Source organism: Pundamilia nyererei, unplaced genomic scaffold (genome assembly GCF_000239375.1).
Source record: "Pundamilia nyererei isolate P.nyererei 1_Seehausen unplaced genomic scaffold, PunNye1.0 scaffold00033, whole genome shotgun sequence".
NCBI classification, from domain to species: domain Eukaryota; kingdom Metazoa; phylum Chordata; class Actinopteri; order Cichliformes; family Cichlidae; genus Pundamilia; species Pundamilia nyererei.
This window is the reverse complement of record NW_005187434.1, coordinates 1-13,097: the sequence shown is the minus strand read 5'-3', so window position 1 is coordinate 13,097 and position 13,097 is coordinate 1. Positions and strand designations below refer to the sequence as shown.

At 41.2% G+C, this 13,097-nt stretch overlaps 1 protein-coding gene across 1 annotated transcript in view; it reads left to right on the top strand.

Annotated features, from left to right (window-relative positions):
• The window catches only part of LOC102206074 (G-protein coupled receptor 98-like), a gene marked incomplete at its 3' end in the record, with an annotated part of 57,056 nt that extends 44,726 nt beyond the window's left edge, over positions 1-12,330 (top strand). Inside the window, exons 53-82 of the mRNA XM_013909877.1 lie at positions 607-729; positions 1,965-2,187; positions 2,325-2,529; positions 2,682-2,828; positions 2,929-3,184; positions 3,641-3,843; positions 4,305-4,481; positions 4,724-4,909; positions 4,996-5,175; positions 5,290-5,454; positions 5,554-5,674; positions 5,752-5,875; positions 5,964-6,102; positions 6,235-6,420; positions 6,511-6,746; positions 6,934-7,082; positions 7,214-7,412; positions 7,564-7,783; positions 7,895-8,134; positions 8,308-8,457; positions 8,565-8,785; positions 8,871-9,150; positions 9,283-9,426; positions 9,943-10,114; positions 10,270-10,411; positions 10,495-11,063; positions 11,174-11,437; positions 11,544-11,661; positions 11,824-11,995; positions 12,088-12,330. Coding sequence (XP_013765331.1) covers positions 607-729; positions 1,965-2,187; positions 2,325-2,529; positions 2,682-2,828; positions 2,929-3,184; positions 3,641-3,843; positions 4,305-4,481; positions 4,724-4,909; positions 4,996-5,175; positions 5,290-5,454; positions 5,554-5,674; positions 5,752-5,875; positions 5,964-6,102; positions 6,235-6,420; positions 6,511-6,746; positions 6,934-7,082; positions 7,214-7,412; positions 7,564-7,783; positions 7,895-8,134; positions 8,308-8,457; positions 8,565-8,785; positions 8,871-9,150; positions 9,283-9,426; positions 9,943-10,114; positions 10,270-10,411; positions 10,495-11,063; positions 11,174-11,437; positions 11,544-11,661; positions 11,824-11,995; positions 12,088-12,330 — 5,954 coding nt within the window. The remainder of the gene's footprint in view (positions 1-606; positions 730-1,964; positions 2,188-2,324; positions 2,530-2,681; positions 2,829-2,928; positions 3,185-3,640; positions 3,844-4,304; positions 4,482-4,723; positions 4,910-4,995; positions 5,176-5,289; positions 5,455-5,553; positions 5,675-5,751; positions 5,876-5,963; positions 6,103-6,234; positions 6,421-6,510; positions 6,747-6,933; positions 7,083-7,213; positions 7,413-7,563; positions 7,784-7,894; positions 8,135-8,307; positions 8,458-8,564; positions 8,786-8,870; positions 9,151-9,282; positions 9,427-9,942; positions 10,115-10,269; positions 10,412-10,494; positions 11,064-11,173; positions 11,438-11,543; positions 11,662-11,823; positions 11,996-12,087) is intronic.
• Between the last annotated feature and the right edge of the window lie 767 nt (positions 12,331-13,097).

The window sequence follows — 13,097 nt, the reverse complement described above, 5'->3', positions numbered from 1 at the left end:
GAAGATAGGTGACCAGAAAAATTAAGCAGAATTGGAATGAAATACACATAAATTCCTAAAACACTGGCGCAGAGATTGCATATTTACCACATTTAATCAAGTGTGTGTAATCTGCAGTATGCCAAAATGATGGTTTGGTTTTTGAAGCAATGAGATGCCATTTTTTCTGGTTGAAGTGTTTGTGTGTATTGGGCAGCGGTTAGATCTTGGTTAGCTTGGTTAGCTAGTACAAACAAACTGCTGATACTCCAGAAGGAAAACAGAAATATTTGTATCTATTACATTGTTCTGTTGTCTCAGTTAAGTTTGCAAAATTTACCATGTCGACTAGGCCCATGTATTTATACTATGCTCTGTATATTTTGACGAGACATAATCCTTCAGAGTCTAAAAAAAGCGCAGAGTGTTTTTGGTTCAGACCCCTTGTGGGTTTATGGGGAATGCCTTAGTGTGGAGCGGAGCAAAGCCGCACATTGGCCCAGAGTTTGTAATTTGTCAGTCCTGGGTGTGTCAGCGAGGCCAGTGGTTTCTTTTTACACAAACATGCTATTCTAGTGTGAAAGAACTTAAGTCTGTATTTGTTTTCATGTGCCTGTATTTTTTCAGGTCTGTTTCCATCCTGTGAGGTGTTACAATGGAGCTCAGAGCAGGCTTCACCACAACTCCATCAGTCTATTCCTCACCCTGGCCTCACATCTATTCATTCCTTCACTGATCCTTCTGGAATCGGTAAGCACAACTGTCACAAACTGCCGTGTGATGATACAGTGTTGTCTGTAAATATCTGGAGAACAGTCGTGTGTTGGACAGTACTCATAGGATGACAGTTCCTCATTCACTAGGATAATGATACTAAAAATACAACACACAAAGAAACAATTAACCCTTTTTAAGGTGAAGATGCCTGACTTAGCCTTGATGGACTGGGTCAAAATCTCATCTTAGTTAATTATGCATTTCATTTTTTGAAACTCAGACTCTGAAGAGAGCCCACACAATGAGCAAAAACTAAAGGTGTGCTGCAGCACAGGCAGAGAAGGCATCCATATAACAGCAAAAGATGCAAATCATCAGCTGACTGTCAATGTAAATCTATAAACTTTGACACTAAGTTATTTTATGCATGAAGTCTTTTGAAATAATAACTACACACTTACTGCTTCCATAGGAATTAAGAGAGTAGATACTGACTGCTATCTACCCTCTAAATTCATATGGAAGCAGTAAGTGTGATGCTAATCACATGCAAATAATCAACTGACCATTAGCTAGCATGAAAGTGCAGGTTTTGTCTTTAGCATTTTAGCATTCAGATACATGTTAACACAATGCCAAAATCTTCCCAGGAGTGGATGTCTCAGCAAAAAGACCTCAGAGAAATTGCAAAAAAACTAAGAGCTACATGTCAGACTCTAAGGGCCGCAGTTAGCTTGTTAAACGTTAACGTTCATGACAGTCCAATTAGCTTGCCCGGAGGGGTTGCCAGGAGAAAGCCTCCTCTCTTTGAAAAGAATATGGCACCATTGTGGTTTGTTCAGTTGCCTCTGAGCAAACCACAAGACTTCTAGAACAATGTCCTTTGGATAAACAAGACCAAATTGGCCATAATGCACAGTGCCATGTTTGAGATACTGTCCATAAATAAATGCCCACAAACCTCAATGAACTGAAGCAATGTTGTAAAGAATAGTAAGCCAAGATTCCTCTGCATGGATACAAGACTGATAAAGTCATGCAGAAAATGATTACTTCAAGTTTTTGCTGCTAAAGGTAGCTCCACAAACTACTGAATCATGGTGTGTACTTCTCCACAGTACTGTGAAAGTTTCATTTTTCATGTGACTGTATACTGTACTGTACACAGTTTTTTCAATAATGATGTAAACTCACTTAAAGTCTGAGGTTTGAAAAACTGTGTTCTATGTGGCATTCAAACACCTTAAATACTTTTCTCTTTTTCACAGCTTATGCTCTGCTAGCTGGTAGAAATGGTTCAACGCTGTACTCCTGGAGGCCTGATGTAAAGCTGTTCACCATCATCCTCAGGGCCCCTCCAGCCATTAGCTTCTCCTCTCTCATGGTTCCATACTTCAATATCACAAAGATCCTCTTGGCTTCTTCTGAGGACAATAGCTCCACTGTTTATGAATTCACTTCGGTCTCCAATCAATCTGATTTCATACCCAGGTATTCAGATTGTGTGAAGTTGTACATTTTATTATACAAGGTGAAGACACAGTAGTTTTTGTTCAGAAAAAAAGAAACATATCATCAAAGAGAGTTCTGAAATGCTTGTTGTGTTACCTTTATTTTCTCACATTCAGTTTTGGGGAGTTGCACTTTGCGCCAGGTGATAGTGAGCTGGAGATAGCCGTGAACATTATAGATGATGACATCCCTGAGGTGCAGGAGCAGTTCCTGGTCAGGCTGAAGAATCCAAAAGGTGGAGCTGAGATTGGATTTGGTGGTCAGTTGAAAGTAATTGTCCCAACCAACGATGATGCCTACGGAGTCATCGGCTTTGCTCAGGTAGGAGGATAAACCTTTTGATATTAGATGGCTTGTGCATTTGCTTAACATGTCTATCTTGTTATTGTCTCAAATTATTTATTTGCAATATACTGAATACATAAAATGTGTTTTATTGCAATCTAGAAGTATTTGTTATTGCATCTCTACAGAACTCTCTGTCTATGGAGTTGGAGGAGTTGGAGCAAGATAATCAAATTTCTCTAAGTCTGGAGAGAAGAAGAGGGAGTTTTGGCAGACTCACTGTTCACTGGGCTGCCAATGGCAGTTTGGCAGACATTTATCCAACTTCAGGAGTGGTGAGCAACACTTCCTCTGTTATACATAAGACACATGATGTACTGACAACATGTTATGAATTTAATGTCATTTAATGTAAAACGTTATTTTCTATCACAGGTTACTTTTTCAGAGGGTCAAACAGTAGCTATCATATCACTGGCTGTTAGAGCAGATGGTGTCCCAGAGTTACAGGAGTATGTCACAATCACCCTCCGTGATGTCACCACTGTGGGACTTCAAGACCTACGACAGGCTGCAGTCATTGACCAGCGACGGGCTCAAGCTCAGCTCACCATCTTACCAAATGGTTCTCCCTATGGAGTGATTGGATGGCATCTCGACTCCCAGTTTACACTAACACAAGAACCACAGAGTAAGAATTTCTGTGAAAATAAATGGATGGGTGGATTATTGAACGAGGCTCAGTCAGTAAATGTGGGTTTTTATTGGATCTTAGTGAAAGAGGTTTGATGTAGTGTAATTAATTTTAGATAAATTATTGTTAACTTATTTAAATACATTCCTCAGTCGCAGCTTCTGTTCATTTAGCTTGCTGTGTTTGAGACTTTCTTGAAAAATCACAGAATACCAAATTTTTACTTTTGTGGTCAGTTTACAGTAATCACACTGAGATTTACCGTAAAAGAGATTTGCTGCTATTTCCAGCGATGCCAGGGAAGCCTGAATCGTAGAGTAAAAGTAAAAGAAATATTCTTAACCTACAGGTCTTCTATACATTTATACAGTATGTAGAATGGATTTGTAATTATTTCTGTTGTGTTTTATTACTGACTTATTTACTACAACACAATTTCTTTTCAACCTGCAGGGGTTCCAACCAATGTGACTCTCTCCATTGTGAGGGAGCAGGGCTCCTCAGGTGAGGTGGCAATCTATTACACAACCAGGCCAGCTCTATACAACCCCCCCTCCAACCAAGCCACCGCAGGACAAGACTATGTTTCCAGAGATGACACCATCATCATGATAAATGGTGCTACCGTGGCCCTTGTTACTGTTACAATCCTACCGGTAAGGATGTGCTGATGAGCAACACGAAGAAACAGGATATAGTTTAGCTTCTGTCCACATTTGGTAGCAAATAGGACCAAAATATTGTTATTATACGAAAAAAAAAACTGTGAGCATGCTTACTTAAATAGGTGAAAATATTAAATCAGATTCTTTATCTTACTAATTCTGCAATAACAACCATTCACACTCAGGATCAACAGAGAACAGACCTGGTTCTATTTAAACACTAGACTTTAAATTGTTTTGCTTGTTGTGTCCTGTTCAATCAGGGTATAAACAACCAATAATCCTCATTAAACTATCGCTTCTCATAGCCTTCCTTATTTAAATTTGTATTAAATTTGCACAGTTTGAGGTTACTGTTGTTTTCACATCTTAAGGTTTATAAAAATCATTGTGAATTTGAATAACGGTTTTCTATTATTTCGTGTTTTCATGTATGCATTTGTTTTTCTAAGGATGATATCCCAGAGCTGGCAGAGAGTTTCCTGGTAAACATCACTAAGGTGGAGCTCGTTAGTGAGTCAGTTGGAGCAGGGCAGCCCAGTGTGAAGAGACCTGGTATGGAGGTAGCAGAGATCACGATCCCGGAGAATGATGATCCCCGAGGGATTCTCCAGTTCAATGTTTCTGAGGTGAGGTGAGCATAGGACATTACAGAGAGGTGAGCTTGACACTGAATTATTGAGGTTGTTGGGAAACCTCCAATTTGATACATAGAGGGCTTTTTTAAAAAGCTTGTGGTAAAGAAATAAGTAAGTAATACAACTGTGAAACATCAAAAAAATCTAAATTAATAATAAACAGTAACATCCTCAAAGATGTTTATTTCAAAATTTCTTAGTCATTGAAAATTTCTTCTGAATTTCTTGTCTAGGATGTAGCTGGAAGTGTCATCCTGGCCTATGAGATACCACCACCAGACAATGTTCTCCTACTATCAGTGTTGCGACTCGCCGGTACAGTTGGAAGACTTCTTGTCTACTGGGAAGCTCAACCAGTCACTGCTGATCTTAATGACTTCAACCCCCTTTCTGGAAACATCACCTTTCAGGATGGGCAAGTGAGTTAATATTGGTCCCGTGTTGAAATTAATTCACAATAAATATCACATGAAGTCACTATATGAGGCTACTCAACTATTTCTAGAGAGAAGCCACAATTGCTATCACCATCATAGACGATGAACAGGTGGAGCCTTTGGAGACCTTCACGGTGAATTTGCTGCGTGTGATTGGTGGTGCTCGACTCGGAAAAGTGACCTCAGCGACTGTAAATATTCCATCAAATGACTCGCCACTCGGACGTTTTGGATTTCAGAAACGAGAGGTGAAACTAAAACATCTCTGTTGGCATCAATTTCACACTTAAAACTGACGGTTATTGTTCTATTCAGTGTAGAGTAAACGACATGAATAATCATCTTGCCTAATCCTCTCCAAGGTTGCCGTCAGTGAACCAGAGTTTGTGGATGATCCATCTGCTGTGGCAACACTAACAGTGCTGCGCAGTATGGCAGGTGTGGGTGCAGTGACACTGGTGTGGCAGCTGGAAGTCCGCGCTGCAGGGGACCTCTCACCTTTAAATGGAACTCTCGTCTTCAATGAGGTACAGTAGAAAAAAAGGCGACTTCAAGTATCCACCAGTTTGTAGTCTCAATCTGTAAGTAGTAGTAAGTTTCTTCTTTAATTCTCCTTTACGTTTCAGACTGAATCTATGAAGTCATTTGTGATCAGAGCCCTTGCTGACACTGTAGTGGAAGGAGAAGAGCGTTTCACTGTACAGCTGTTTCCTGCAGATAGTGGTGCTGTCATAGACCCCTTAAATGGTTAGTATGTGAAAATAAAATGTCAAAATGCAGGTGCACATTTTGAATTCAGTAATCATCGATCTAGTCCTCTATAGGTATGGCCACCATCACTATCAGGGGTGACAAAGCTGCCCTGGGGATTATTGGGATAGCGGAGTCCTCTAGGAGCATCCTCATTGGAGAACCTCAGGGGAATTACAATGGGAGTGCCAGAGTCAGGTGAGATAATTGTCCTGATTCAACCTGTGAAGACAAACAAGAGGTCTCAATTGAAAAACTTGTCATGCAATGTGTTTCCTTCTTCCAGCCTTGTGCGAGGGCCAGGTGTGTTTGGAGAAGTACTGGTGTACTGGAATATCACTCCAGCTGCAGTTTCTGAGTTTGAAGCAATCTTTGGCACTGTGACTATGAGAGATGGACAGTCTACTGCTACCATTACTATTAAGGTATTGAGCAGTGTTCATTGGAAAATTGTGGCATTGTCTCTATCTGTTTATTTGAGGACAAAAAGCAGCATAATAACGTAATGACAAGGGATTTCCATAAAATTATCACAGTCACATCTTTTCTGATGTTAGGTCTTGGATGATGAACTTCCTGAGACGCGCCGTGAGTATCAGCTTACACTGACCTCTGCTACTGCAGGACTGGACATAAGTCCCACGGCCGGGCGTGCCAGAATTATTATGGCAGCAAGCGACAACCCATATGGCCTTTTCTCTTTCACCCAGAACCAGATCAATACAACTGAGAAGGAAGGAATGGTAGAGTCATAAAAAATACCCTGGTACATGATATATCATCTGGTGTAGTTTCATAACCCACAGCAATATAATTTAATTTCTTTTCTTCAGGTTAATGTGAGTATCATTCGCTCCTTTGGCAATGAGGGCAGTGTGTTGGTGACCTATGAGTCATCAAGTAGCACAGCACTCAGTGGACTGGACTTTGCTCCAGCTTCAGGGCAGCTGCTACTCACCCCTGGCCAGAAGTTGCAACAAGTGGCCTTGCATATCCTGGATGACAGTCTTCCAGAGGGGCCTGAGGTGTTTTTTGTTAACATCACTGCAGTGGCACTAGACAATATCAGGTAAGAAAGGTTAAGAAGGTGCATTAGATTTATAATCTTGTTGAGACGGTGCTGTTATTCCATAGATATTGCTGATTGCAAGGATGCAAATAGAAAAAAATCCATGCATACCAGTGACCTAAAATATCTGCTGATATGAAAGAGTTCATAGGCAACTAGTTGTTCTGTGTCTCCCTCTTGTGGCCAGAGATGTTGACTACACTGTGAGAGAGTCAGGTCTACAACTGGACCAGCCTCCAGCCGTAGGCAGCATCTCTTCTCTGGCTGTCATCATACTACAGAATGATAATGTTGAAGGTATCCTGGAGTTCAGGCAGGACTATGTTAACATTACAGGTAACAAAAGCAAGCAGTTTTTTGTCTTGTAAAATGCCGAAGTTGCACAATTTGCTACAAACTGTTTGACTTAATTATAAGTTTATTTCTGTATAAATAATCCTTTTTTATCATGCCTTTCTTGCTTCCAGTTGAAGAGGATGTTGGCACCCTGTTGATCCCAGTGGTGAGAAGACTGGGCACATACGGGCGAGTCTCTGCTCAGTTTTTTTCTAGAAGCTTGACCGCAGCACCTGATGTTGACTATATCCTGTATAATGGCTCAGTGACATTTGTGCATGGACAGAATACCAGCTACATTAATGTCACTATCATAGATGATCTGGACAGGTGAGAAGAATAACTAAAAAAATATCTACAAGTTTACCTTAAAGTATACAGTATATTTATTCCACACACAGATACACACCTAGATGAAAACACACAGTTAACAAAAAAGACATTATTTCATTCAACAACTACTGTAAATCTCCTCCCCCAGTGAATATGCAGAGGTATTTGAGGTTGTGCTGGTTGGAGCTACAGAGGGTGCCGTTCTAGGCTCCCAAAATATTGTGAGGGTAACCATCGGTAAGAGCGACTCTCCAAGCGGGGTTGTCCGTTTCCTCAATGAAAGCCTAATCACCGTGGCCAATCCCAACTCCACTCTGAAACTCAGTCTGGTTTTGGAGAGATCAGGTGGCCTTGTGGGCAATGCAACGGTATGAGGAACAATGCTATAAAAATAAATCGCATCATTGCAGCTTACTGCTAGAGCACGTTGGTTTCCAAGGTGACATCATACAGTTCAAACTAGCCCTCTCTTTTCACAGGTTGCTTGGATAATCCTTGGCCCTAACAGTAGAGAGGCTCTTCCCTACATCAATACTGACATTAGAGGACCTGTGAACGGGTCCCTGTTCTTCAAGGATGGAGAGAAAAGCACGCACACCATAGAGCTGCGGATTCTCCCTCATGGGGAAGTAGAGGTGGAAGAGACATTTGTTATAGAGCTCAATATTCTGTCTGGAGAGATGGATGTTGATCCTCAGGCTAGTTCCATAACACTGAAGGTATTTCACCATGTAATGACTGCAAACTTGATTTCGCCATCATTAATCAGTTCGCTCATATTGTTGCGCACAGTTTCTCTTTCAGAGCACTTTTTTCGCTGAAGGCAAGTTGTACTGGAATTAAGCTCGGCACCGCAATCATTCCTTTTCTCCAAATGTTTTTTGTCTGTCAGATAGAGAAGTTTGGTGATCCCAATGGTATCGTCCAGTTTACTGAGGATGCGCTTCGAGAGCGTGTCTACAATGAATCCACAGAAGCAGAGGGCCCATTGAACATTTCCTATCTGATTATGCGTAGAGAGGGTGTCATGGGTAACATCACGGTATGGTTATATCTTAAATATACATTTACTGTTTACTAATAATATCCTGCTTAAACGAAAAATATAATACTTTTACTTTTGTAAACACAACCATATCGTATCCTCAGGTGCACTGGCGAATACAGAGTGACTCAGATATTGCAGGTGACTTTCTAGCCTTAACTGGCTCAGTGATGATTCGGGAAGGCCAAAGAGAAGCAGAAATCGTCCTTAAGCTGATGCCTGATACAGTGCCAGAGCTAGAGGAGCTCTACATTCTTCAGCTCACATTTGTGGAGGGTGGGGGTACTCTGGATGCCAACCCGAATCTGATCAGAGCTCGCATCAGGTTTGTTATTTGATCAGTTAGAAATGGTAGTAGAAAAATCAAAGACTGAATGACCTTAAAATTACTATTCCTCTCTCTCCCACAGGGTGCCTGCTAACGATGAGCCTCATGGGGTTTTTTCTTTGAACTCCAAGCAGCAGTTTATAGTAGTCACAGGCTCGGGGTCAGAGGTCAGCAGAGCTATGGTTATAAATGTGACACGGCTTGCTGGGCTATTTGGCAATGCTAGTGTAGGCTACAGGATCACAGGTGGGATAGATGAAGTGATGGACATAACAGAGATACTGGGTGGAAAAGCTGAAGGACGACTGCTCTTAAAAGAGGGACAGAGCTTCAGTGCTATTTCTCTACCCATCAGCAGCCAGGTGAGAAAAAGCACGTTTAGTGACTGGTGTATAGAGAATTACCCGTACACAAAGTGAACACACCTTCTACAATAGAATAGTTTATAATATCTTGAATCCCTTGTTTATTTCACCTGTTTCTTCCCACCGTAGGCATTTTTGTCAGTGGGTGCAAGCATCACCGCAGAGCTCACTGATGTTAGACTTGTCAGTGTCGTCCTTGGCTCTTTGCCACGCCTTCTTCACGAGGCCAGAGTTGCTACAGTGATTGTACCTGAAGAAGCTGCTAACTCAGAGGTGAATTGTAATTTTTTTTTCTATATTTAAATGGCTTACCTGTTAGACAGAAACTGTTGCCAGTTATCAGAGAAAGACACTCCTGGAGATATGCTCACTGTGTGCGTTTGCAGGTATTTCTTTCCATTATAAATATGGAATTATGTGTCAGTTTTTCTGAGTCAGGGTAGAGTAATTTACACAGATATTGACAAAAATTGATTAATAAATATCATTTTACTAGTCATTTGATGACAAACCTTGATATTTAGCACTGTATTCATCTGACTCCTCTCCACATAGGTTTTCAGATCATTTAAAATTTGAAGAAAAACTTTCAAAGTGAGGCATTGATGAGTCATTGATTACTTTGTGTACATTTATCTGTTTTTAATACAAGTATCTGAACCTGGTGTCGTTAGATATTAAATTTACATGACATCTTACACATAACCATTAAATATAACCCTTCCACTTTATGTGAGGGCACCAAAGTAACACCATTATTAACTGTCCTCTATAATTTATGTTCTGTAGGTTGGCTTTGCTTCACTGGCTCTGCAGGTTTCAAGCGTGGAAACAGGGATTTGTGTGGCAAATGTGACACGAAAAGGGCTGTTTGGAGACATCAGGGTGCAATGGAAGGCTGGGTATCCTTTAGGAGAGACTCTGCCTGGCTTTAAAGCCGGAGCAATCATCCCAAACTCAGGTAAAACAGTGAGAAAAAGACAAGGATTGAGCTCTGAAAGACTTAAGTTGTGTAGTATTTTTTTCACTAAAATTTTCAAGGTGTAGTGTTTCTGCGCACTAAACGCTGCACGTCCTCTTCTAACAGTTGATAGTGAGCTCCTTCTTTATATTTAGGTTCACTAACCCTGGCCCATGGAGAAAGGAGTAAAGCCATATCGCTAACAGCAGTTGCCGATTCATTGGATCCAGCTTCTTATGCTATACACCTCACCGCTGCTTCCTCCAGCTCTGCTGGAGCTGATGCTGTCAAGTTCAGGTAGTTGGTACACTGAATATTGGACTGCTACTTACTCATTGAATTTCACATGTGACCTCACTCTAATTCCTCTCCCTGCACAGGTCAGGTTTTAAAGTGGCAGAGGTGGAGCCACTGGGGATCTACCAGTTTTCCCCTGATTCCCGCCAGATTGTTATTGCAGAAGACATCCAGACTATTACACTTTATATTCAGAAACTTTACGGTTCTCGTAGCAATACCACCTACCTGTCATTTAGAACAACAGCAGGGAGCGCAACAGCAGGAGAGGACTTTCTGGCTGTACCAGATGGCCGTTTGGTCTTCAACTCACCTTACCAAACCAACGCTTCATTAAGCCTTTCAGTGCTTGATGACTCCCTTTCCGAACCTGATGAGTACTTCCATGTAAACCTGACAGATGTTCAAGTTCTTAATCAGGACTTAGCGTGGGCACATACCTCTCCTCGCCTTAACCCTCAGCACAGTGCCGCCACCGTCACCATCCTGGCTAGTGATGCAACTGGTGGAATACTGAGTATTGGACCTGATCTGATCCAGGTACAAGAGGACATGGATGAGGAAACCCAGCAGGCGCGCAGCGTGGTTCTGAGGGTGCGCAGGTCTGCTGGTTTTGATGGGGCTGTGCGGGTTCGAGTCCAAGCCTATGGAGGTGTGTGTGCTGCATGTCTTTTAGATCGATATTGTGGGACAGTGTATTGTGTTATTTAGTGTAATGTGTAAAGGTTTTCTCTAACTTTTGTTGTTTTTTTTTTCTTTTAGATGGAAGTACAACTCAGCTACCCATCAATCTAAAACCTGTTGGGAACCTTGCAAAGGAAGAGCAGGACTTCCGCTTGGTGTCCCCTATAGTGTCCCTGCAAGCTGGTGAGAATGAGACAGAGGTTATCCTCTTCATCCTGGATGACTCAGAGCCTGAGGGACAGGAAGTATTCTATGTTTACCTCAGTGATCCAGACGGAGGAGCACAGATCACAAACACTTCTCTCCAGGGATTTGGAGCTTTTGCCAAAATCACCATTCTTGGTAAATGCATGAAAGAGGCTTTATGGTATCCGTTCTAATAACTATGTAATGTGTATTCCTCTATTTTGATTGTTTTGTTTTCTCTGTTTCTTTCCTTTCACACCAGGGAGTGACTTCCATAACGGCATTGTAGGATTTAGCCTTAATTCTCTGATGGGAAAGGTTTTGGATGAAGATTCAGAGAATAGAACTGCTCTGCTCTCTCTGCAGAGACAGGAAAACAGGTAATGAAACACACCTTCTTTCTCATTTCTGCTTAACAAGTGGCGTTGATAAAAACACATCTCCTTTTAATGGTTCCATTATCTTTTTTTTTTTTTTTTTCTTTCTTTAATGGTTCCATTATCAATGTGTTTTTTCCTTATGCCATTTTTCCTTCCGCTCAGAGCTTTTGAGGATCTGCAGGTCTTCTGGAGAGCGACCTTCGACAAGACATCGCTAACTCTTGTCAATAATGGAGTCAACCTAACTACACAGCTTGTTCGGACCTCAGGAACAGCGACCTGTAGGAGAGGCGAGATAATTTGCACTCTCACTCTGGAGGTTGTGAATGATGATGTAAGGCAGGCAGTGGATGTAGACACTTGTAGATGTTATAGCACTTTTCCTTTATTTCTAGTCTTGAAATGTGCTAATCTGTTCTACTGTAGGAACCAGAATACCAGGCATGGTTCCTAGTGGAGATTTATCAAGTGGGTGCTGGAGCTACCATTAATGAGACCACCCGTTTTGCCAACATCACCTTAGCAGAGAGCGACAACCCAAATGGTGTTGTGTACTTTGCTGTGGGCCACAGACTCCCCATCGCCACCCTGACAACAACAAGCCTCATCCTCCAAGTTTACAGACAAGCAAGCACAGCTTCTGCCATGTCTGTACAGTATCGGACACTGGTAAGAGACAACGACATGCTTTATGTAGAAATTAAGCACAGGTAGAACTGGGGTACACTGCATAAACAAGCCAAATATTCTTAAATCTGACAAAAGTTTCTTGTTTTGAGAAGAAAAAAATTCTGCCAGAGGGCTGAGCAAAAGTTACTTGACTAGAATTGTTAAAACTAGCAAATGAATCTATGCCTTTTAACTAGACAAAACTGTCTAAAAATTATGCTTAAATGAAGAAAATTTGACTTACTGCAAGGAAAGAGACTGAATTGTTTCTTTCTTGATTGAGTTAAATATAAGAATTAAATCTCAACTCTGACAACAATAATTAGAAAAAAGTGCTGAGAATAAGACACCATCTGTTCAAAAAGCTACAAAAATATGGGACTTTATCTTAAAGAGAGACACCAGAAGCACTCTTATTTTTTGCACTTTTATTGACACAGCAACGGGTCAGTAACTCAACTTTAACAGTACTGAGGTCTAATTCCAGGAGACTCATGTCTAACATTACCGACATTTGAGCAGGGTACTGTGTAACATGGCCACTGTAAGAAGTGCATATTCCAGATACTCTTAACAGGAATAATAACAGTATAAAATACTCATGACTGAATGTATCAAACATACATTTTGCTGCAGCTTGAAGCAATCAGCATTCAAAATCCTAGATTGCATAACTTTTTAGAAGAACAGCTTTAAAGATCACACAAACAAACGTGTCTTACATGAAGATGCAGCGACTGAGCATAACAGAGTGGAAAAGGTTACAG